The sequence below is a fragment of the Notolepis coatsorum genome, assembly GCF_963971535.1.
Source record: "Notolepis coatsorum genome assembly, chromosome: 10".
In the NCBI taxonomy this organism is placed as follows: Eukaryota; Metazoa; Chordata; class Actinopteri; order Aulopiformes; family Paralepididae; genus Notolepis; species Notolepis coatsorum.
Genome location: NC_140174.1, coordinates 48,766,480 through 48,790,189, shown reverse-complemented (window position 1 = coordinate 48,790,189; position 23,710 = coordinate 48,766,480). Strand labels below are relative to the sequence as shown.

Genomic DNA, 23,710 nt, shown 5'->3' with positions numbered 1-23,710 from the left:
CGCCGTCTCACCCTCAGGATGTCCACGGTCGCTATCTGGTGAATGTCGTCATCCTTGGTGTTCGCGTCGATCTTGAACATGCGGTGGATGAGGGGCAGTTTGCAGAGTGGTCCCAGGTTCAGCTCCTCGTAGCGCTTCTTGTCCTTCAGGCCTGCCAGAGACTGGCCCAGCTCGTACAGGGTACAGACGGCTGAGACCGCTTCTGCGCTCTGACCAGACACAAATACAATCAACAGATGAGATGGGACCTTTTTTTTTTATATTGCATGTATGTGTGTGTGTGTGTGTGGGGGGGGGGGGTTACATTTATGTGAAAAATCAGGACCAATTTGGAGAATAAACACCAGAATCCCCAAATCAGGACATTTGGGGATTTGGGGACCAAATGAGGACATGATCAATGTCCTGATTTCGTTTTAACGAGCTACTGTAGTGTCACGGTTAAGGTTAGGGTTTAGCGTTAGGGTTCATTACAGAATTAATTTAAGTATATGTAATGCCCTCATATCCTCCTCAACATAAAATAGGATCACATGGTTTCCCTGCACGTTTACAGTAAAGCACCTTTGAGCTGATCTGTTTTTAATGTGTGTGCGTGTGCGTGTGCGTGTGTGTGTGTGTGTGTGTGTCACCTCTATGAACATGTTGATCTCTCTGATGGTGCGTGAGTAGTCCTTCAGAGCTGGTACCTGCCAGCGGAGGTCTATCCTACCTGCCTCCAGGGAGGGAACCTGCAGCAGCACGCACACCCTGGAGATCACCTGGGAGGAGGGGCAGATGGTGGGGATGTGTTATTGGCAAGAATCTGACGATATTATATGATCTGGTCCACGATTCAATATAGTATTCAATATTGCAATACTATGCAACGCTGCGATAAAAGTGCAGATTTGGTGTCTGTAAAAGTTTTGTTTACATTGATAATGTAGACCTAGGATCTGATTTACAGTAAAAAAGCAAGCTACTTGTAAAAATATGTATGTGTAAAGTAATTTACATGGTCAAATAAAATCCTGGCTTGGGGGCTAAGGGGCTTCAAAACAGAACTTTGCAGTGTCAGACCCAAGGACAACAGCAGCATGGCCACTGGCCAGAGTGGAATAGGAACAACAAATGTATCCAGACACAATGGAGAAATCATTTTCCAGTGATGCAGAATTGGCCACTTTTCTCACTGACTAGTAATTTACATTTACATTTACATTTAGTCATTTAGCTGACGCTTTTATCCAAAGCGACTTACAAGTTCTGTACGACAAGCCATCAGGAAGGGCACAACTCTATCAGCTGAGCAACAATGTTCATCAAAGTGTTGAGTGCTACAGTGTAGGTTAGTTTATTAGGACAAGTGCATGACAGTACGGTTAGTTAGGGTTAGATTTTTTTTTTATTGTTTTTTTTTTAAATTCAGATAAATGGTTGAAGACGTGCGTCTTTAGTCGACGGCGAAAGATTGGACGTGATTCGGCTGTCCTAACTGGGGTGGGTAGTTCATTCCACCATTGTGGGGCAAGGACTGAGAATAGGCGACTTCTCTTTGATGACCCTCCCGGAGCTTGGATAGGAGTAGGTCTGAGGCGGCCAGAAGATGCAGAGCGTAGGGGTCTTGAGGGTGTGTAGTTAGAGACCATTGACCGGAGGTAGGCGGGAGCGGTTCCCTTTGCCGCACGGTATGCTAGGTCGAGGGCCTTGAAGCGGATTCGTGCAGCAATGGGGAGCCAGTGCAGGTCCCTAAGAAGTGGGGTGACATGGGCCGACTTCGGTAGGTTTGAGATCAGGCGGGCCGCTGCGTTCTGAATGAGTTGAAGAGGCTTAGTGGCAGTGGCCGGGAGGCCAGCGAGCAGTGCATTGCAGTAGTCGAGGCGGGAGATGACTGTTGATTGGACGAGGAGTTGGGTGGCTTCTTTTGTCAGGAAGGGGCGGATCCTTCTGACGTTGCTCAGGAGGAATCGGCAGGTTCTGGTCGTCGCTGCGATGTGAGCAGAGAAGTTCAACTGGTCGTCGAGGACAACACCAAGGTTCTTGGCGGTCGGGGACGCAGTCACAGCTGCATTCTCGACTGTGATTGAAAGGTCGGTTAGGGGGGAGGATTTGGCCGGAAGGTGGAGCAATTCTGTTTTGCTTAGGTTCAGTTTGAGGTAGTTGGACGTCATCCAGGCGGAGATGTCGGACAGACAGGCCGAGATCCGCTCAGAGACGTGGATATCTGAGGGAGGGAAGGAGAGGAAGAGTTGAGTATCGTCGGCATAACAATGGTAGGAGAAGCCATGAGACGTGATAATGTTACCCAGTGATTTAGTGTAGAGGGAGAAGAGAAGGGGTCCTAAAACCGAGCCCTGGGGGACACCCGTCCGCAGGGGGCGGGTGGCCGACAGGGTCCCTCTCCATGACACTTGGTAGGAGCGGTCATTGAGGTATGATGACAGCCATGTCAGCGCAGAGCCAGCCACTCCCATTCCTGCGAGGGCCGCAAGGAGGATCTGGTGGTTGACTGTGTCGAAGGCTGCAGATAGATCTAGGAGAATCAGGACAGAGGAGAGGCCTTTCGCTTTTGCTAAGTGAAGTGCCTCTGTGACCGCAATGAGGGCTGTCTCTGTGGAGTGACCAGTCCTGAAGCCTGACTGATTAGGGTCTAGGAGGTCATTCTGTAAGAGATAAGCAGTAAGTTGGTTGGATACAGCACGTTCAAGTGTTTTAGAAAGGAAGGAGAGAAGAGAGACAGGACGGTAGTTGCCTATGACGGTAGGGTTCAGGGTTGGTTTTTTTATGAGCGGCGTGACTCTGGCTTGTTTTAGGGAGGTGGGGACCACCCCCGAGTTGAGTGAGGAGTTGATGGTTGCAGTTAGGAATGGGAGGATGTCTGGTGCTATGGTCTGGAGGAGTGGGGAGGGTAGCTGGTCCAGCTGGCAAGTAGTCGGACGGTTCGACGTTACCAGTGTCAGGGTCTCTGCTTCTGTAATGGGAGAGAAAGATGACAGAGTGAAGGATGAGGTTCTCGTAATTAGGTAATTAGGGCAACCAAGCTAGGCAACCTTGCTAATGGGTACAACTCTTCAGTTCAGCTGCAACTAAAATTACATTCATACATTACTGTGAAGTACATCTATACTATATTGTGTATATTATTCCTTCAGTACTTCTGTGAAGTACATCTATAATGTGTGTATTCCCTCAGTACTTCTGTGAAGTACATCTATAGTGTATTGTATATATTCCTTCAGTACTTCTGTGAAGTACATCTATACTGTGTATATTCCTTCAGTACTTCTGTGAAGTACATCTATAGTGTGTGTATATTCCTTCAGTACTTCTGTGAAGTACATCTATACTGTATTGTGTATACAATGTTGGGAAAGTTCAATTTCTACATGAACTAGTTCAGTTCACACATTTTAAAATGAACTAGTTCAGTTTGTAAGAAATCAATGGTTTTCATTTTTGGTTATAACAACCTATAGATATTAGTTTAAACTGTACTTGTTAAACTATAAACGCTGAGGAAACAGCTCCTATGTACGTGTGTTTAAAGTTAGACTGGGAGACACAGACAGGGGCCTGTGAGAGAGATAAGACACTGGCCAAGGTCATCATCCACAGAGGTGCTGTGGCAGTCTGGTCATCACTTAGAAGTGGTGGTGGGGGTAGGGTAGAGCGAGCGCACAAGCGAGAGAGAGAGAGAGACGTTGCTATGGCTAACAGCCGTTGCTAGGGAAATACACTTTATAGCTGGGGGTTCTTCCGGGTTGAGTCAGACTAGCAGACGAGCGATGACAGCGAGACAGGAGCGGAACTCCCAGCTCTCGGACGAGGGTTGGGAGAGGGGGAAGGGAGACCCCGACCATGAGGACAAGCTAGCTTCGGCTAATAGGACAGATAGTCAGCTCCGGCTAACAGGACAGGCTTCGGCCACGGAGCTAGGCCGCAACCATCAAGAGAGATTATTAGAATTATTAATTTAGTTTCTTCACATTTCAAAGACTTTCAACTTGTTCCATCTTGTACGAGTCTTATGTTTATGAAATAAACATAACCATCAAGGAAAGAGACCACGCTTCGAGTTGATTATTTTGCCCGGATGCATTAACGGGGTGGACAGTGTTACAGCCAGTACGGGGGAGGTCGACTTCCAAGTAAGATAACCATCATCAACAAAAAAACAAACACAGCGCAGACTCCGCAGAGACTTCACGGAACAGCGGGTTGATAAGGCTGTAAACACTGAAATATATCAAGTTCATAATTCAAATTTTTGAATTTTGATTCATGGTTTCAAAAATGAACTCGTTTATAGTTCTTTTTTCAATACGTTGCTACAAGCTATTATTTGTCAAAATTATTGCCACAACCCATATGAAACCACAGACAGCAATCAGAATACTGGCATTTCCATCACTGTGATTATTTATCAGCGTTTCCCCTACCATTGCCTTGAAGGGGCGGCCCGCGTCGCGCATAATGAGTCTCTCTCTCCGCACACAACACGTGTGTGTGTGTGTGTGTGTGCGTGCGTGCGTGCGTGCGTGCGTGCGTGCGTGCGTGCGTGTGTGTGCGTGTGCGCGAGCGTGTGTGTGTGTGTGTCCGTCCCAAATCGGGCACACTTTTGAACAAAGTTATACTGTGATAGAGTGCAGAGAATGAACGCGTTCACAATTACGTTCATCTAGCGGAAATACAGTATGTTCAGTTCACAACGTGTGTATATTCCTTCAGTACTTCTGTGAAGTGTATATATATAGTGTGTATTCCTTCAGTACTTCTGTGAAGTGTATATATATAGTGTGTATTCCTTCAGTACTTCTGTGAAGTGTATATATAGTGTGTGTATTCCTTCAGTACTTATGTGAAGTGTATATATATAGTGTGTATTCCTTCAGTACTTCTGTGAAGTGTATATATATAGTGTGTATTCCTTCAGTACTTCTGTGAAGTGTATATATATATAGTGTGTATTCCTTCAGTACTTCTGTGAAGTGTATATATATAGTGTGTATTCCTTCAGTACTTCTGTGAAGTGTATATATATAGTGTGTATTCCTTCAGTACTTCTGTGAAGTGTATATATAGTGTATATTCCTTCAGTACTTCTGTGAAGTGTATATATATAGTGTGTATTCCTTCAGTACTTCTGTGAAGTGTATATATATAGTGTGTATTCCTTAAGTACTTCTGTGAAGTGTATATATATAGTGTGTGTATTCCTTCAGTACTTATGTGAAGTGTATATATATAGTGTGTATTCCTTCAGTACTTCTGTGAAGTGTATATATATAGTGTGTATTCCTTCAGTACTTCTGTGAAGTGTATATATAGTGTATATTCCTTCAGTACTTCTGTGAAGTGTATATATATAGTGTGTATTCCTTCAGTACTTCTGTGAAGTGTATATATATAGTGTGTATTCCTTAAGTACTTCTGTGAAGTGTATATATATAGTGTGTGTATTCCTTCAGTACTTATGTGAAGTGTATATATATAGTGTGTATTCCTTCAGTACTTCTGTGAAGTGTATATATATATAGTGTGTATTCCTTCAGTACTTCTGTGAAGTGTATATATATAGTGTGTATTCCTTCAGTACTTCTGTGAAGTGTATATATATAGTGTGTATTCCTTCAGTACTTCTGTGAAGTGTATATATATAGTGTGTATTCCTTCAGTACTTCTGTGAAGTGTATATATATACGAGTACTTCTCACCTTCTCTCTGGTCACCAGTTCTCCCTCTGCAGCGATCTCTCTAATCACATCCTCCACCAGGCTGTTGACCGTGTCTGGATCCAGGGCCCTCTTCCTCCTCCTGCCCTTCACCTCCTCCTCCTCCTCCTCCTCCTCCCGGGCCTCCGCTGCCCGCACGTTAGCCCCGTGGACCTCCCTCAGCTGTGCATGGTAGGCGTCCGTGAAGACGGGGGAACTGCGTTCGTCACTCAGCCTCCACCTCTTCTTGACTTCACGCCTGGTCAGCTTCACGCCTCCTCCAAGAGCAAGGAATCCAGACTTAGACGCGCGTGCTGTGGCGACTGGCTTCGGTGGGACAAGTGGTGTGTGAGGGAGAAGTGGTGTGTGAGGGAGAAGTGGTGTGTGAGGGAGAAGTGGTGTGTGAGGGAGAAGTGGTGTGTGAGGGAGAAGTGGTGTCTGTTGGACAAGTGGTGTGTGTTGGACAAGTGGTGTGTGAGGGAGAAGTGGTGTGTGAGGGAGAAGTGGTGTCTGTTGGACAAGTGGTGTGTGAGGGACAAGTGGTGTGTGAGGGAGAAGTGGTGTCTGTTGGACAAGTGGTGTGTGAGGGAGAAGTGGTGTGTGTTGGACAAGTGGTGTGTGTTGGACAAGTGGTGTGTGAGGGACAAGTGGTGTGTGATGGACAAGTGGTGTGTGAGGGAGAAGTGGTGTGTGAGGGACAAGTGGTGTGTGTTGGACAAGTGGTGTGTGAGGGAAAAGTGGTGTGTGAGGGACAAGTGGTGTGTGTTGGACAAGTGGTGTCCATCCTGGTAAAGGTGACGAGGGTGGAGGTGGAGTGAATGATGGAGCGATGTTTGATGAGGGCCCTGCTAAGGTGTTTGATGAGGGCTTGGTTGTGACTTTGGATGGGTTTGGAACGGTCTCTTTCTGGCCTTTCTTCTGCTGTTTTGGAATAGCTATGAGAGGAAATGGAGTGGGGGGTCAAACAAGACGAAAGGATTATGATTTGCATTTCAGAACAAATTTAGGATGAGAATTATAAATTGTATTATGGATTTGGCAGCCTGCAATATTATTTAGGTGCTGCGTGGAAAATGGCATTACAGTATTTACTCGCCGTTGGGCCAAGGTTTTGAAGTCTTCAAATGAACATGCCTAAACAAGCTGTTCAGAATCGCTTCCCCTCAATGATGTCACAATGGGAACACAAGCTATGAATGAGCTTTGATCAATCAATCAGCTTAGCTGTGCTTTTTGGAGCCAGGAACACTGCTTACCTAATGTACTGCCCGGTTTGTAAAATAATTATAATAATGTTTACCCATTATTAGCCAGGCAGGGGAAGAAAATAATGTGGCGTGTGCTACATCCACCAAACACATTGTGTTCAGTACAAGGAGTGCAAGAGGTCCTTGAAAAATGTTATAATTTAAAGGAACACGCCAACTTTTGGGGAAATTTGCTTATTTGCCATCTACCCTGGAGTTAGACAAGCAGATACATACACTTTTCTTCTCTGTGCATGCATTAGGCTTAGGGAACAGCCGCACCGTTAGCCTAGCTTAGCGTCATTCACTGAAAGTAGGTGTGCCAGTGTAGCCTAGTTCCCAACAGTCACGAAATACACTCCAAATACAACTCCAAAACGTTCCTGTAAACATGTTGTGACCTGTGTATTTACCACGTGGAGAGATATTTTTTTTTTTTTTTCATTTTAGTTTTCTAAGCAGATATATACTCGGAACTATTTTACACAGGTCACAACATGTTTACAGGAACGTTTTGGAGTTGTATTTGGAATGTATTTTGTGACTGTTGGGAACTAGGCTACACTGGCACACCTACTTCCAATGAATGACGCTAAGCTAGGCTAACAGTGCGGCTGTTCCCTAAGCCTAATGCATGCACAGAGAAGAAAATGGTATGTATCTGCTCCAGGATAGATGGAAAATAAGCTAATTATCCCCAAAAGTTGGTGTGTTCCTTTAAATTAGATTTAGAACTAGTTTGAATTTTTTGCCAAGGACTTAACAAACATGTTCCACATCGATAGGATGATTTACCAACACACCACTCTCTTTCTCTCTCTCTTTCACACACACACATGCACAAACACACTATATCTCCCTCTCTCTCTTACTATTACACACACGCGTGTGCGCACGATCGCATACACATAGCCTTCACTCCCAGACATATCTATCTACAACACTCTACCCCCCCCCACTCTCTACACATCAACTTGTACACACATATGTACACACAACACATCATATCAACAACGTATCTAGAATTCATATTATGTACATCAACGCTCCACTTGTTTTGTCTACTCTCCTGTATAAATACTTTGTTAGCTCACAATTTGTTAGAGATCTAGGCCATTGTTGTAACCAAGGTCTCTGTGTGTTGCAACTAAGGTTGTTGCCATGGTGATGTGGAATTTCCCATGACTAATAAACTCACGACAACACCGGTTTTACTAAATCACGCTCAATATCTGTAGAACGCTTACTTTGATCTTTAACATTGTGCGGTTCTTCCGTGTCTGTCCATCTACATCTGTTTTTAATCTATTTTCAATGATCAGTATCCATTTGTTGGACAGACAGAGTTGACGTTAGGTTCTAATTAAAAAATAAACAAACGGACAGTAATACCTTCCTTCACTTTTCTATCTGTTTATTGACAGATGGACCAATGTAACTGCAGCCTTATTCAGCGCATCGCGCAAACATACTGTTACTGGTCTGGACTGGTCCTCTGAGCTCTTCTCCAGTCCAGCTTTCGCTGCTGCAAGGTTTAATTCCAATCCTCCGCTATCGCTGTGTAACATGTCGTGTCGCCTCTAGATCCTTCTTTCTCTTAGTTAAAACTAAGTGAAAGTGAAACCTAAAAATAGCTGCTGTCCACACGTTTCAGTTCATAAGGTTGTCTGATTTACCAGCTTGATAACACGTTTAGCACCCTTGGTATCGCTACTGAAACAGCACCGGTGGGGCGGTGGGCAAGTGAAGTACTCGGTGGATGCCTGAACACAGAGTAACACAGGTATCACCGGCTACTGCGGCAAGCCTGGTTGCAACACGTCATTCCGTCAGTAAACTCTATGCTTAATCAAAGACTCTGTTGTCCGCCTCAGTGAATAATATCTGGTCAAATTGTTCCACATCACACATTTTCAAGGAAGCCATAAAAACCTGTTGAAAAGATACACAACATGTCCCCTTTAACCTCATGTTAATGCGCTGGCGTCCGTCTACCTGCAGCTTTCTGAGGCCTAGCCGTCCCCTGGTTTGCCGCTGCCGTCCCAGACGCAGCAGGTTGTATCCGGGCAGTCTCCCTGTCGTACACAGATATGTACTGCTCCAGAGGAAGAGAGGCGCCGAAACGCAGGAAGTAGCAGTTCTGTAGCTGTTCCAGTGATTGAGCCGCGTACGGGTAGGCACATATCACCTGTTACATCGCAGTGAGTGATGGTTATTATCAGTCACAAGCAAAGATAAAGATACAAGCAAAAACATACCATTATGAAATATTTGTTCCCAAATATCTATCCACACATTGACAAATATTTTTAATTATATGTTAAAAAAATAAAATAATACTTGAGTAAAAGAAAACCGATTACCGACCTCTCTGACACTCTGGAGCAGCTGGTCTTCCTTAAGCTCCTTGGCTGTCCTCTTGGATGTGCAGGAGAGTGGAAGAGGAGCAGGGCGGGTGGTGGTGGTGGAGGAGAGGCCTGCGGAATCTAAAGGAGCTCCAAATGAAATACCTGCAGAAGGTGGAGAGCTGGCCTGTGAAAGGTTCGATACAAAGGGAGCTAGTGGCGGGTCTTTCCCCGATCGGGTCGTGGCTCTGGAGGGAGTGGCTGGACGGCGTTCCCCCGCGGCCGGTTCGGAAGGCCTATCCCCCCGCTGAGGCCAGTGTGTCTTGTGGTAGACGTGCTCCTCTTCCACAACCAGGTCCTCGTCCAGGGAGGCCACCAGGTCGGCCGTGGACTGGAAGCCCAGGGAGGCGAGGGTCAGGTTCTGGTGGTAAGTCTGGCCGTAGACGACGGAGAGCTTCCTCAGGGGAATCCCCTCTCGATGGTTCTTCATCATGGCCACTATTCTGTCCAGATCCATCCCCATCTTTGGTGATGCTAATAAGGGGAAGAAAATATTTCCATCAGTGCAAACACACGGTGAATCAGAAGTGTCTGGTCCATGAATAATCTGTGGCTTAATTTAGCCCAAGTAATGGAACCAAATCTGATGCTAACCAGACTAACCAGACTGAAAAGGTTACACAACAACTAGGCTGGACAAGATATGCCTCCTAAAGTACAGGAAGTACAGGCTACAGGCTTTCCGGTTTCGACAAAACAATTATAAAAACGTGTGAAGTGCACAATATTTCCTCGTTTAAGCCACTTGATGAAATCAATGGTTTTCATTTTTGGTTATAACAACCTATAGATATCAGTTTAACCCTGTTAAACTGTAAACGCTGAGACATACATCTCTGTGTGTTATCCCATTGAAACCGGGGAAACACATTTGTGTGTATATATACAGGATATATAATGCATTATTAGCAGGCGTTGTAGGTCTAAAGGGTTATAACATGTAGGTAAAGTACATATCTATAGAGATATTAGTTAAAACATTGTATCGTGTGTTGAACTTTGGAACCAAAGACAGACAAGGTCTGGGCACAGGCTCTGTGGGAGCGATAGCAGCCAGCAGCACCGAGGTCATCAGCCGAGGTGCTTTAGCATCAACAAATATAGCTGGTCGGCTAGGGAGGGGAGAAGCCATTGCTATAGTGATGAGATAGGGTGGGGTTGCTATGGGCTAGCAGCCGTTGCTAAGGAATATACTTTATAGTTGCGAGTTCTTCCGGTTTGAGTCAGACTAGGAGACGAACCAGACAAGCAGACGAGCGTTTCGAAACAGCAGCTGTAGCTCCAGGGGAAGGGAATATACCTCTGGAGCCACGAGATAGCTAGCTTCGGCTAACAGGGAAGGCTTTTGGCTAACCACTGGGCCGCAACAAACCATCGAGCTGATAACAGGAGAGATCGATATAATAATGAATTTAATAGACTTTTCAAAGACTTTCAGAACTGTTTCCATCTTGAGGATATGTTTATGGAATAAACATAACGTTTCAAGGAAAGGTATCACGTTTCCAGTGTTGATTCTTCTGCTTACGGATGTACAGTACCAATGGGGGTGAGCTAGCGTGTGACAGCCAGTATGATAAGTAAGAGTATAAACAACACAATGCAGAGACTTCACGGAACCACAGGTGACGAGTTGATTACAGGCTGATCACACCCAGAATCCAACAGTTGATGCCGAATGCCCGGATATTGCAGATTTGAAGTTTAGATTAGGTCGAGACAACGATACCAACAGTTGTTAAAGACAATAGACCTGTCGCTAAACAACGCCCCAAAATAGAATTTGTCCAATCATATCACAGCAAAAATCTTCGCTGCAGAAAACTCGGTCAACACCAGAAAAGCCATTTGTGGGCTGCATCAAACCAGACGCGTAGAGCCATATGAAATCAGTTTTATTTTTTTCCAAATTCCATTTTCTTTTTTTCCAAATTCCGTTTTTTTTTTTCAGAATTCTGTATTTTGCTTTGTACGCTCATTTTACCATCAGAAATAGTGTCTAATAAGTGGGAATGAATAAATGTCCACAATTTAATAAGATATAACAGTCCATTTAATAGGGCTGTCTTAAATACTTCGAAGCTTAGTTCGATGGGCATGGGATTCGAATATGAAAATAAAATTCTATTATTAAAAAAATATATAATATATATATTTTTGCAAAATCAACTCTGCCTCTCTTTGTTAACTACAACAAGCAATGCTGTTTGTTATTTAAGATGAGGTCGGACTCGGCACTGACAGATTTGTGTTCATTGTGCTGCTTTTATAAAGCCTCAAATGAAGGCTTACAATATTTCATGAAAGCAAAGTGTTTTGTTTGTCTAAGATTTAAAAAGGTTTAAACTTTACAGCACTGGCAAAGTTGAACAAAGTGTTGTACAAGTCCCACAACATAAAAAAAAAAAGTTAAAAAAAAAAAAAATTTTTTTTAGTTGATTCCATTTTTATTGCTCAATTCCGCGATTCCGTCCGCAATTCCGTGATCGCGGATTCCATATGGCTCTACCAGACGGCTGTGATCAAAACCACTGTGTAAGAGTTCAGTTTATATGTTATTATCTACCTAATATCCGATGGTGAAACGCTGTGCGTGGGGTACCTGTAATTCGGACACCAGGTACCCTGAAAGACTGGATGGAGGAGTATATTTCATACCTTTCCCGAAGCCCAAACGAAAACTAGAGAAATGCAAGCGATGGATTATATTGTGTCGTCGACCACATACACAACTGAATGTGAATACCATTACCAAGGACACTTATGTTTGCTCAAAGGTAAGGTCAATTCATAAAGACATAATATTTGACGGCATGTATTAGAAATGTAGACCAAACTATTAGTTTGCTAACGTTTGACTTTGACTGCGAACTAGCTATCGTATATCCAGCCCAGTTAGCTAACGTTAGCAGCTAGCTAACGTTAGCTGCCAACATGTAACGATACCGGAGATATTTCTGCATCATAAGGTTAGCTTTCTGCATCATAACGTGAGCCTTCTGTATCATAAGGTTAGCTTTCTGCATCATAACGTGAGCCTTCTGTATTATAAGGTTAGCTTTCTGCATCATAACGTGAGCCTTCTGTATCATAAGGTTAGCTTTCTGCATCATAACGTCAGCAACGTTACCGCAAGCCAGGTGCATAACAGTGGAAATGATGACCAACAAGGACAGTTATAGTTATAGATGTAATGTAGTGACCACCATTGATAGTATAAAGAACTGGCTAACAGACAACAGAATACTAATAACATGAATACTACTACATGCACTAAGAATGCTCGATGCACTTCAGATGCCATAGTGCCACTTGAAACCAGTAACAACAGGGACAACGATGTAAACAGTAAATAAGTCCAGGGCCCTCATTTATCAACACTTCTTAGAAAGTCTTCTACTTTCGTTCGTAAGCACAGAATTTAGAATGTGTGCACGCACAAAAAAAAACTGGATTTATCACACGTGCATACACAGGTCCTACGCACACCTGTCTTGATAAATATCACTTTGATCCCACGTTGGAGCTTGTGCATAGTTTTAAGTATTTGCATACCAGAACCACCCCGATTATTATGGTCATAAAACACCCCCATGGGATGTGAAATAATGGTCTAACCCGAGCGAACTCTGAGAGACTTCACTGAGAGCAAGATTGATCACCGAGGTCCAACCAACAAATTGAACGTATACACAGCATTTCCCGTTGTGAACAATCTTATTTGGAAACATGACACACAGAATAATAGTATTTAGCGTTTTATTTTAAACAATATTTAATCGTATGATTATAGATATTTTTTGAGAATAAATAAATCCAATGAAGTTGCCAAGTTCACAGACAACTCCGCTGAGGAGGAGGGAGCGTGTAGACTATCTTCGGTGCGCCGGGAGCCAAGGATGTTGACTGACCCAGTCCTGCTACAGAACCAGCACATTGACAGAAATAAATGACAAGCTGTCAGCAGGCCAACTCTGCGCTCTACAATGCCTATTATGTGCGCTCGTCATGAGCCCGTGGTTCTGGTCAGAGTCATTATGGCTTCAGTGGATAACCCTGATCTGCATTTAAGTGATGTTTTAGATACCCCAGTAATAACATTACAATTGAATTAAATACAATTAGGCCTGAATGAGACGCGGCCACCGGCACATTATCAGCCAAAATGCGCATCGCAGATTATCTGTACATTGACCGAGTGGAATCCCGTTCACATTACTGGATTTGTTTATTGATGGAGCATTGAAAGCTATATGGGTACAGTCTATATATTGCTCCGATGATGTTGGGTAACCTGGCGTAAAATCCTCTCTGGCCTCCTGTTATTGATATATGGATATTGTATATGGTTGGTGGGGTTGGGGAAATTAGACATCCAACACTGCGTTTTGCTCCACGCTCCAATGTGGGTCTCAAATTGCGGTACAAATCAAGGAGAATGTGTCTCGGGTAGCGAACTCTACTTAATATTATTATGTTCTCTCTCTCTGCAAATAGACATGCCCTATATCTCTGAAAACATCTGAGCGCACACCGGAGAAGTATTCCTATAATAACGCTATGAACCAGGCTGAATTCATTCGGAAATACCTATTCCACATGCTATTAAGGGTTTGACAATAATTACACTACTATCGCTATTTCACAATGAACTATAATGAATTACGGTTCATACAGAACACGCGCCAGTGTCGGGAGTAATGCACGGAAGCTTATTTCCGCATTGAAACATGCATGAAACTGATGAGCGCATATGCCGTCCGTCTGCAGTATCATATTCTACCACCGGGCGTCAGGTACGCATGCTCCGAGCTGTGCGTAGATATAAGCACAAAGTCAAGTTCACGTTCAAATTGATAAATCCCACACTTTGCTTAGAAATGGTCGTACGCACGGGTTAAGCACATATCTGTGCGTACGCAACGTTGATAAATGAGGGCCTTGGACTTTTCGTTTTATCCCTGACAAGGCAAACACAAATGTTGATCTGTCAAAGTTGTTATGTTTGTTGTCAATAAAATCCACTTTGAGCTGCATTTTATGTATGAAAGATGCTCCATAAATGAACTATTATTATTATCTGTCTATGCTTAGCCAATACTCAGCTTTTTGTGTTTTCTTCACAGAATGAGGTGTGCTGGAGATGTTACTGCCCTCACAGAGACGACACAGGTCAACCCAAGACAGGACATGAGTGACAATGAAAGAGGTCTGATTTATGTTTTTGGACTAAAGTGAGCATCATGGAATGTGTGCAGCTTTACAATCATGTCATTAACTGAATAATATCCCTCTCTCCCCCTCATCCCTCTCTCCTCATTCACCTCCCCCTCATCCCTCTCCCCTTATCCATCACCCCTCTCTCCTCCCCTCTTACTCCAGATGAGGAGTGCCGGCCTGTGGGCACCAGGCTCCATGGATATCTATATAGAACACTAGATAGCTTACCCGCGCTGCCGGCCAATGTAGAGCGACGTCGTCATAGGGCGGCCATCTTGATCGAGGAAGCTCAGCTACTGATAACATTCATGTCTACTTTTTTTACTTAAAGGCAGTTTTTTTTTTAGTTTTTTTTACAAACCGCTTGAATCATAGCCACGTTAATAATGCTTGTAATAAACCAACCCGTTGGTAAATCCGTCAATATTTCAGCGAGTTATGAGTATTTTTGTCTGTGCAGCTCACTCACCCTCACTCAAGGCTGACTCGAGCAAGATGGCGGCGGTTCAGTGACGCTGGTGACTCCGCCTTAAGCTATCTAGTGTTCTATATAGATATCTATGCCAGGCTCCCCCAATGGAAGGTGGACATTACTAGAAAGCTAAACAGAATGCTTAATAGGAATGTTAGAGGTTCTAGAAGGTTCTACTATGACATCATCACCAACGTTCCAGAATGATCGGGCAGCGCTAAGGTTCTAGAATGTACTGCCATGACATCATCACACACGTTCCAGAATGTTCGGGCGGCACTACTTTTCTAGAATGTTCCTAACAATAGGTCTGTGGGTGAATTATGTACCATTACAATCACTACAGTACTGTATTAAGTTTCAAAAGTAAAAGTACAGTACATATTCTAATCTATAGGGTGTTCTTGTATTTCAGTGCATTCAACCCTCGATTGACCTGAAGGTTGTTAAAGTGGTCCAGTTATGCTGCTCTGTGTCCCTCAGATTGCTGGTTTACTTAAAGTACTTAATCTTCATCAACAGTTGCTGATATTGCAAATGTCAACAGACCAGGCTATTAATCCATAATGGAGGTACTAGAAGAATATAATGTTAAATTACCATAGATGTATCACAACAATACATGATATTGTTCGCTATTCCAGTTTATATCGTACATCCATTTGTGTAACTGTAAATCCATGTATATTTATTGTATATATTAAAAATAGTGGCTATTTATGTACACTTTAGTTGTGGGTTTTCTTTTCTAATCAGAGTGATCTATCTTGAGAATGTGTTGTATATGCATTTATTTATATTTATATTAAATATAAAAAAAAAATTTGATCCACTTTTTCTCCCATTTTCTATATTTTCTCCCATCCCAATTTCGTATCATCCAATTCAACCCTCCCCTGTCACGAACGCTGTTTCTTGCCCCCCACAAGCCGGCTGCAATGTGGACTAAGTCATACATAGCACAAGTCCCCTCCGGTACTTGAGGTAACAGCAGTCGCATCTTTTCACCTGCGCAGCTCGATCTCTCAGTGGTGAGGAGTAACGCGTGGGAGGCTCACGCTGCCCCCGACACTTCCTGATTCTACTGCGCAGGCGCACCAACCGACCTGTAGGAGTCGCTGTCCACAACGCCCGATCCCCACCCATCAGTTTCCCACCCCCTAATACGGCCAATGTGTATTAGTATGAACGACCAGCTAAACTGAAAGCAATGTGGAGCGCTGGGCTCGAACAGGCAAGCCCAGCGTCTCCGTCATTCGTGCCCACTACGCCACGTAGCCGCCCTATATTAAATATAACTTATACTTAGTGTTATAAGAAAAGCTATGTCCTGACCTGTACCCATTTACTGTGATTTACAGGTATTTTGGTAAATGGTAAATGGCTGTATTTATATAGCGCTTTTATCCAAAGCGCTTTACAATTTGTTTCTCACATCTTACCCATTCACTCACATTCACACACCGACGGTGGAGGCAACCATGCAAGGTGCCAACCTGCTCATCAGTGTCTTGCTCAAGGACACTTCGACACGCTGCCCGGGAGGAGCGAGAATCAAACCGGGAACCTCCGGATTACCAGACGACTGCTCTACTCCCAAGCCACTGTCGCCCCCTAGGTCTATTTTATTATTAGGTATTTTTACTTTGGTCTCTATCACTATACATTTATAGTTAGTGTAATCAATCATTTGACCTGATGTACACTAGAATGTACAGCATACCATTCTCTGATGTCTCACCCCTTTATGGAGGAGGATTGTTGGCAAGTGACAGCTCTCACTTTTTTCCTCATTCTAGTGACTAGTGACACAACTGTCGGGTCTAGCTCGTATACTGCGTTGGACCACTAAACTAAATGTATCAGCAATAGTAGTAATCATGGATTATCGTCATAGTTCTTGTAATCTTCAATCAAGTCAACTGTAAGTAATGCTTGAGACGTTATCTATAGCTAATGCTTGCATCACCATGGAGGTCTAAGGTAAATGTGTATCTCATGAACGTACTTTTCCACTGCATATTGTAACCCTCTCTGTCTGCTTCTAGATGAAATATTTGTGTTATCTTTAAAAAAAAACAGGTCTATTACCTGCTGTGGTCAATCTCCAGCGGCCTAGCCCCTTTCGTGACTGTGAAGCAAGGCTTGCATCACAGTCAGGAAAGGGGCTGCCTGCCGCCATCGTCAACGAGTCATTCACGGTCGGCTCTGTGTCCGAGTTTTCAAAGGGGGCGTGCCTTAGCGATAGGTCTATTGGGCCGGTGACGGTGCAGTGCCAAGGCCATGGGGGAGAGACAGCCAACCGAGCAAAGCCATGGACACGAGCCAAGCCAGCAAGCGAGCCAAGCAAGCGAGGCCGGGGGGGGCAGCACCGTGGACGCCAGCCAGCAGTGAGAGGAGAGAAAAAAACGTGAGTTGAACTCACGGTCTGGTATCTTAGCCTGATCTAGCTTCAACAAGCCAATTAAAACGAACTAATGTGCATCCGTAAAAATAATTAACGACACAGAAAGCCAGATTTGATCATGATGAGTGTTTTGAATATGCTGTCCTCTTGGATGTGTTGGAGAGTGGAAGAGGAGCAGGGCGGGTGGTGCTGGTGGAGGAGAGGACTGCGGAATCTAAGGCCTTGTCCAGACTAAAACTATTTTGATCCGTTTCGTTTTAGTTTCATTTTAAGGTTTCCGTAAAACTAAAATGTCTCAAGATAATAAGTGCATGGCACAAATTTACTAAATAAATGTCTTTCCTGTTTCTTTTATTTTGAAAACCCCAGACTGGAAGTGTTATAGTGTCTGCAGCTTAACTTGTGTCGGCTGGTTCTGTGCTTTTCGAGCTAACGTAACGTCATTAGTTTCCAAAGGAGAGGAGAGAAAGACCGCGGCTCACATGCAGCTCAAACTACCTGTTGGAATAAATTAATTGATTGATGTTTAATTGTCCCTGTGTGTGTCCAGTCATTTCGACTAGCAAACGTTGTATTTAACATTACCTCAGGATACCACTGTCTATTGTATTTAGTTGGTTAGCTATTTAGCATTTTGAATAGCATCAATGCTAGCTGGCTGGCTACAGCTTTATTTAATAAATTATGGAGGCTTTTTAATCGTCACGGTAAGAGAGGATTTGTCATGATCAACTGAAGGCGTATGCTATGGAACAATATGCGCTTGGGTTTTCAGAAAAAGGCCAGCTATGTGACGCTAATCTCTAGTTAGTATCGTGTATTGCATCACAGTAGCCTCCCGGATCAAGCTCAATAGCTTCTGTAACACGAATGCAACTACTCTGATGCCATTGTTGTTTAATAATAACTCCCGGTGTTTAATAAACACTTCTAGCCAGGACATATAAGACATATATGTATCATGTTTGTTTTTTTTGTCTGGGTTTGCATGCGGAATAAGGGAGATGCGTGTGAGCATGTGTGTGCGCCTCGGTCGGGAGTGCGTGTACAGCAGAACCCCGCTCCGCTTCAGACAGAGAGCACAGCATATGTAAAGCTGTAAAAGCCCGATCAAGCTCAATAGCTGTACATGCCATTGTTGTGATGTTTTCACACGCGGGGTAAGGGAGAGGTGGACTATCGCATCATCGGTTCAGGAGAAGACGCGTATCGCTTGTAAAGATGGTGACGCAATGGGGTGCGTCTTCAGAATTGCGCACTCTGGGAGCTGGTATCAGAAAGTATCGTCTTCAGGCTGCCAGAACGCAGTTCCGTGTGGCAGAATGGTGCAAACGATCAAATACTTTGCCTAAAATTACCAAAATCATTTTAGTCTGGACATGGCCTAAAGGAGCTCCAAATGAAATACCTGCAGAAGGTGGAGGCCCGTAGTGAGAGCTGGCCTGTGAAAGGTTTGATACGAAGGGAGCTAGTGGCGGGTCTTTCCCCGATCGGGTCGTGGCTCTGGAGGGAGTGGCCGGACGGCGTTCCCCCGCGGCCGGTTCGGAAGGCCTATCCCCCCGCTGAGGCCAGTGTGTCTTGTGGTAGACGTGCTCCTCTTCCACAACCAGGTCCTCGTCCAGGGAGGCCACCAGGTCGGCCGTGGACTGGAAGCCCAGGGAGGCGAGGGTCAGGTTCTGGTGGTAAGTCTGGCCGTAGACGACGGAGAGCTTCCTCAGGGGAATCCCCTCTCGATGGTTCTTCATCATGGCCACTATTCTGTCCAGATCCGTCCCCATCTTTGGTGATGCTAATAAGGGGAAGAAAATATTTCCATCAGTGCAAACACACGGTGAATCAGAAGTGTCTGGTCCATGAATAATCTGTGGCTTAATTTAGCCCAAGTAATGGAACCAAATCTGATGCTAACCAGACTAACCAGACTGAAAAGGTTACACAACAACAAACAACTGCCATTGTTTCAATTTCCAAAATATTTAGCAACCAAGTGATCATAACACTCCCACACAACTTGAATTGGATTAGATTCAAATGTATTGTCATTATACAGCACAGCGGAAATAAGGGCATATGCGAGCAACGTTCAAGACAGGGGAGGGGAGAATTGGCACAGTGGAATTGGGATGGGAGAAAAATAGAAAAAGTGGATAAAAAAAGAAAATCACTTGGGAGTGTGAATGTTTTATATCACAAGAAAGTACTCAACCTCTACTGTCTTCAACTATGAATGAACCCAACATTCTAAATTACCATATTTAGATAATAACGTTGTTCTTCTGACATTTTTAAATGGGAAGTTATGTGGTTCTTCATTTAAGGTCCTCAATGATCTCGATTGCTCAGCTACCAGCAACAAAGGAAAATTCCAACTGATAGCTCATTATAATATAATAATAGCATATGAATATACCAAAACATTTGTTTGACTTATTACACATTTCATGACCTATATACTTAGAAGTAGATATACAAAATGCAATCAATTCAACCAATACTATCAATGCAATACTAATAAACAGGTAACGCAGCATATGGAAAAGAGTGCATCTCACCGACAAGCAGCACTAGTTGAAGAGTGTACCATTCAGTGGTCAAACTACAGTATCCAAATCAAATCTTGACCTGAATTTGGAATGATCAAAATGCTGTCCTGCCACTGCTAGGTTCATCGACTGTCTTGTGGAAAAAAAGTCAGCACATCGTCTTTATGAACTCTCCCTGCTCCCTCCCCTCCCTCTTTTCTGTCATGAAACCCAAACCAATCCCTGGTGAGAGAGAAATGAAACTGAAAGTGCCTAGGCCTATGTCTGATTCTGACGACAACAACAACAAGACCTTTATTCCTGACTGAGAACAACGGAGTTCGGATGCGGCATGTTTTACACACAGCCAGCAGCGTCCCGAGATGCTTCCAGCTGCAGCCGTTCGCCCTGCCTAACCTCCGCCTCTGTGGGGGATGGATTTGCACATTTTAAACGTTTTAAGGAAAGGTCAAGCAGAGGAAAATAAACGGCAATAAAAGGTGTGGTGAAATAAACCTCACCTACCGGCTACCGGTAAATACTGTAATAATAAAAATAATAAGAAAAGCTCAATCAAAACATAATTGAACATTAGCATATCTTCTACATGCATGAATCACACTGTAAATGATTATTTAGCTGCTAACAACAACTCAAGTGTTGAAAACAAATAAACGATTAATTCCTAGATCTTTGTGACATCAAATCTACTGTATCTAAGTACTGGAACAGGTTTTGAAGGAACAGTAACTATATTATCTGTACAAGAACAAGGTTCACCACACAGTCCTGTGTAACTTACAGATTTACAACCGCCTGAGGTCTATCAGAGCAGGAGACCCTATGAGAGAAGGGTGACTTTGCAATGTCAATTGACTACAATGATTCAGCTGCTTAGAAACTTAAGGGAAAACAAAACCGGAGGGATGACGTTGGGAAAGGGGGTGGGGCTGCAGACGTGCGTTTAGTTTCCCCCTCTGCTACAGCTCAGCTGTTGCCAAGGAAACCACGTGACCATGGCCAAGTTACTGTTATTGATTGATTGATTGAAAACTTTATTAACAGATTGCAGAATGGGTACAGTACAGTACAGCTCAATACATACAATTGTTAAGGGGATGCAGACCAGAGAAAGACTTTCGTCTTGTTTACATCAGGGTCCCCCATTTTCAATTCATCGTAACATATATGACATACAGATAGACAGTACTGCTACATCTATACATTTATGACATACCAGATTTGCAAATACAGTACCGTTTGTGATACGAAAAGAGTCCAGAGAAAAAGTATATACATTTGACGTAGAAACTGTACATTGGAGGTGGTTGGGTGGGTGGGGGGTTGGGTAGGAGTGGGGGGGAGGTTGGGTAGGAGGGGTGGGTGGGGGACACTGTACAACTGTACAAGCAAAACTGTACATTGGAATATTGACAAGACCATACTTGGTAATTTTTACTGTACATTGGAGGGGGTTGTGCTAGGACATTTACAGGGGCCAGTTTCGAATTGCAGTCTCCCGTAGGTGTTTTTTGAGAGTGTTTTTGAAAGTGGGTAGTGATTCACATTCTGATGCCATTCGAAACACGCAAGAACAGTGTGGCTGATCATGAAACAGAACGAAAAACACAACTGTGTGAAGGACATGGAGGAGGTTACTCCTGCATGGCTCTCAATGGAGCAAGCAGCTTGTCAGGGAACCTCTCTCCTAGCCCTTTTGAATAGCCCTGTCAAGATAAACAAATCACTATATGAAGGGAATTGTATAGTACATAGCTCCTTGAAGGTATGGAAACAGATTAAAACATACTTGAACGCTCCAAATATGTATACAGACACTCCAATCGGTAATAACCATGCCTTTAAGCCATCCACTATGGATCAAGGGTTTGCACAGTGGAAGGTGAAGGGTATAGGGTGCTTGAAGGACGTGTACCAAGGGGGCCAGTTTTTATCATTTTTATCATTCGAGCAACTGAGGGTCAAACATGATTTACCATCAACACATTCTTTCCCGCTATTTACAGATATGGAACTTCGTAAGGACTCATGTAGATACATGGTCAGACATTCCTCAGCATCAAGCACTGGAAACTATAATTAATGTTAGACCAGGTAGTAAAGGGGCGGTGTCAAAAATATACCAGACACTTTTCAATCAGGTAATAGTTAGCACAGAAAGATATAGGACTGCGTGAGAGTCAGAACTGGGGATACCCCTCAATGAGGAATTCTGGGAAACGTGTATTTTTTTTTTAAACTTTATTTTTTAGCGTTTATCGCTTTTCTGGTCAAGCATGACCGACAGATACAGGGTGAAACGGGATATAGAGCAGGGGAAGACATTCTGGCAAATGACGGCGGGTCCGGGAATCGAACTCGGAGTCCACCAGATCCGTGACGCAGCACGGTTTTCCCCGACGCAGAAATAGGGGGGGGGGGGGGGGGTGATACACAGGTTGCACTACTCGAAGGTGAAAGTGAATAAGATGTATCCTAGCGTATCAGCACTGTGTAACAAATGTAAAAATCAAGATGGTACCCTTACACATCAACTCTGGTCTTGTCCCAACTTACACACGTTCTGGTCTAATATATTTGACTTTTATTCAAAAGCTTTTAATAAACAATGGGAACCCTGCCCCTTAGTGGCCATTTTGGGCTCTAGCGACGATGCTACTAGGTACTCTGGCAATGAAAAATGGCCGATATATCTAGGTGCTGTGTTGGCTAAAAAGCTCATTTTGAGACTCTGGAAGTCTGATGCAGCACCCTCATTTGAAATGTGGATGAGAGAGCTGGGTGAGACCCTCTACTTAGAGAGGCTTAGATTAAAAAATACAGGACAGAAAGGTGTTTGATAAGACATGGGGGCCGGTGTTGGATTACTTAAAGGGTCTGAGGGATGAAGATGATATATAAGTTCAAAGTGTTACTCTTATTACAGTAATGTCTGAAGGTATATTCTCTGTTTTGTCTTGGCCTTTTTCTAATGCTCTGATTTTTTTGGTCTCTTTTTTATTTCCCAGCAAGAATCTAGCTTATTTAACTACCCTGTTTATTTGTATGTATAAATCCGCCAAATTAAAGAATGTTTATTTTTATTTTTAATATTTTTTGTTATATGCCGCTGTACAATCGTTTTTTAACAAGAAAAAAAACAAGATTGCATGTGTTCATCATTATGGAATGTAACTAAAGTAATGTGCAATAAAAATACTTAAAAAAGAAAAAAACGTGAAAAAAATGTGGACGCGCCGGACAAAAGCACAACATTTTTCCCACGCGTTCCTCACCATCATAGCTTTCATTTTGGGGTAGGGGCCACGTCATCATGATGGATTTCAAGATGGCCGCCATGTAAAATCAAGGTTCTGCCCATTAATAGATATCTTGGTCCATAGCGCGCTCAATATTTGAACGAACACAAAGGTATTGGTATCCCTGTAAACTAGAGAAGCTAAGCTTTCCATTGGTATCATTTTCATTAAGCCCAACTGTTGGGAAGGGGGTTTTAATAGGCAATGATTCAAAATTATGTTAAATTTTCGCCTAGAAAAAACTGCCATGCTCATCTTCCAAAAGGTCCCTTGGCCGTTCACATGAATATATCAGAGTGAACATTGGTTTTATAGGTACCCACAAGCCTCTTCTTTCCAGACATACCCACTCTGTCCAACTTGCATGCTATTTGGGGAGATAATCAAGCAGGTTTGTGCATGTGGTACAAATGTGTCGAACATT

At 43.5% G+C, this 23,710-nt stretch overlaps 1 protein-coding gene across 2 annotated transcripts in view; it reads right to left on the bottom strand.

Annotated features, from left to right (window-relative positions):
• Positions 1 to 23,710, bottom strand: part of LOC311236070 (uncharacterized protein) — a 182,557-nt gene that overhangs the window by 133,047 nt on the left and 25,800 nt on the right. For both annotated transcript variants that reach the window (XM_084323663.1, XM_084323664.1), the window contains 6 exons: positions 18,853 to 19,233; positions 9,308 to 9,819; positions 8,936 to 9,128; positions 5,697 to 6,628; positions 633 to 761; positions 12 to 209 (listed from right to left, as the gene is read on the bottom strand). In XM_084323663.1, coding sequence (XP_084179789.1) covers positions 12 to 209; positions 633 to 761; positions 5,697 to 6,628; positions 8,936 to 9,128; positions 9,308 to 9,819; positions 18,853 to 19,233 — 2,345 coding nt within the window. The remainder of the gene's footprint in view (positions 1 to 11; positions 210 to 632; positions 762 to 5,696; positions 6,629 to 8,935; positions 9,129 to 9,307; positions 9,820 to 18,852; positions 19,234 to 23,710) is intronic.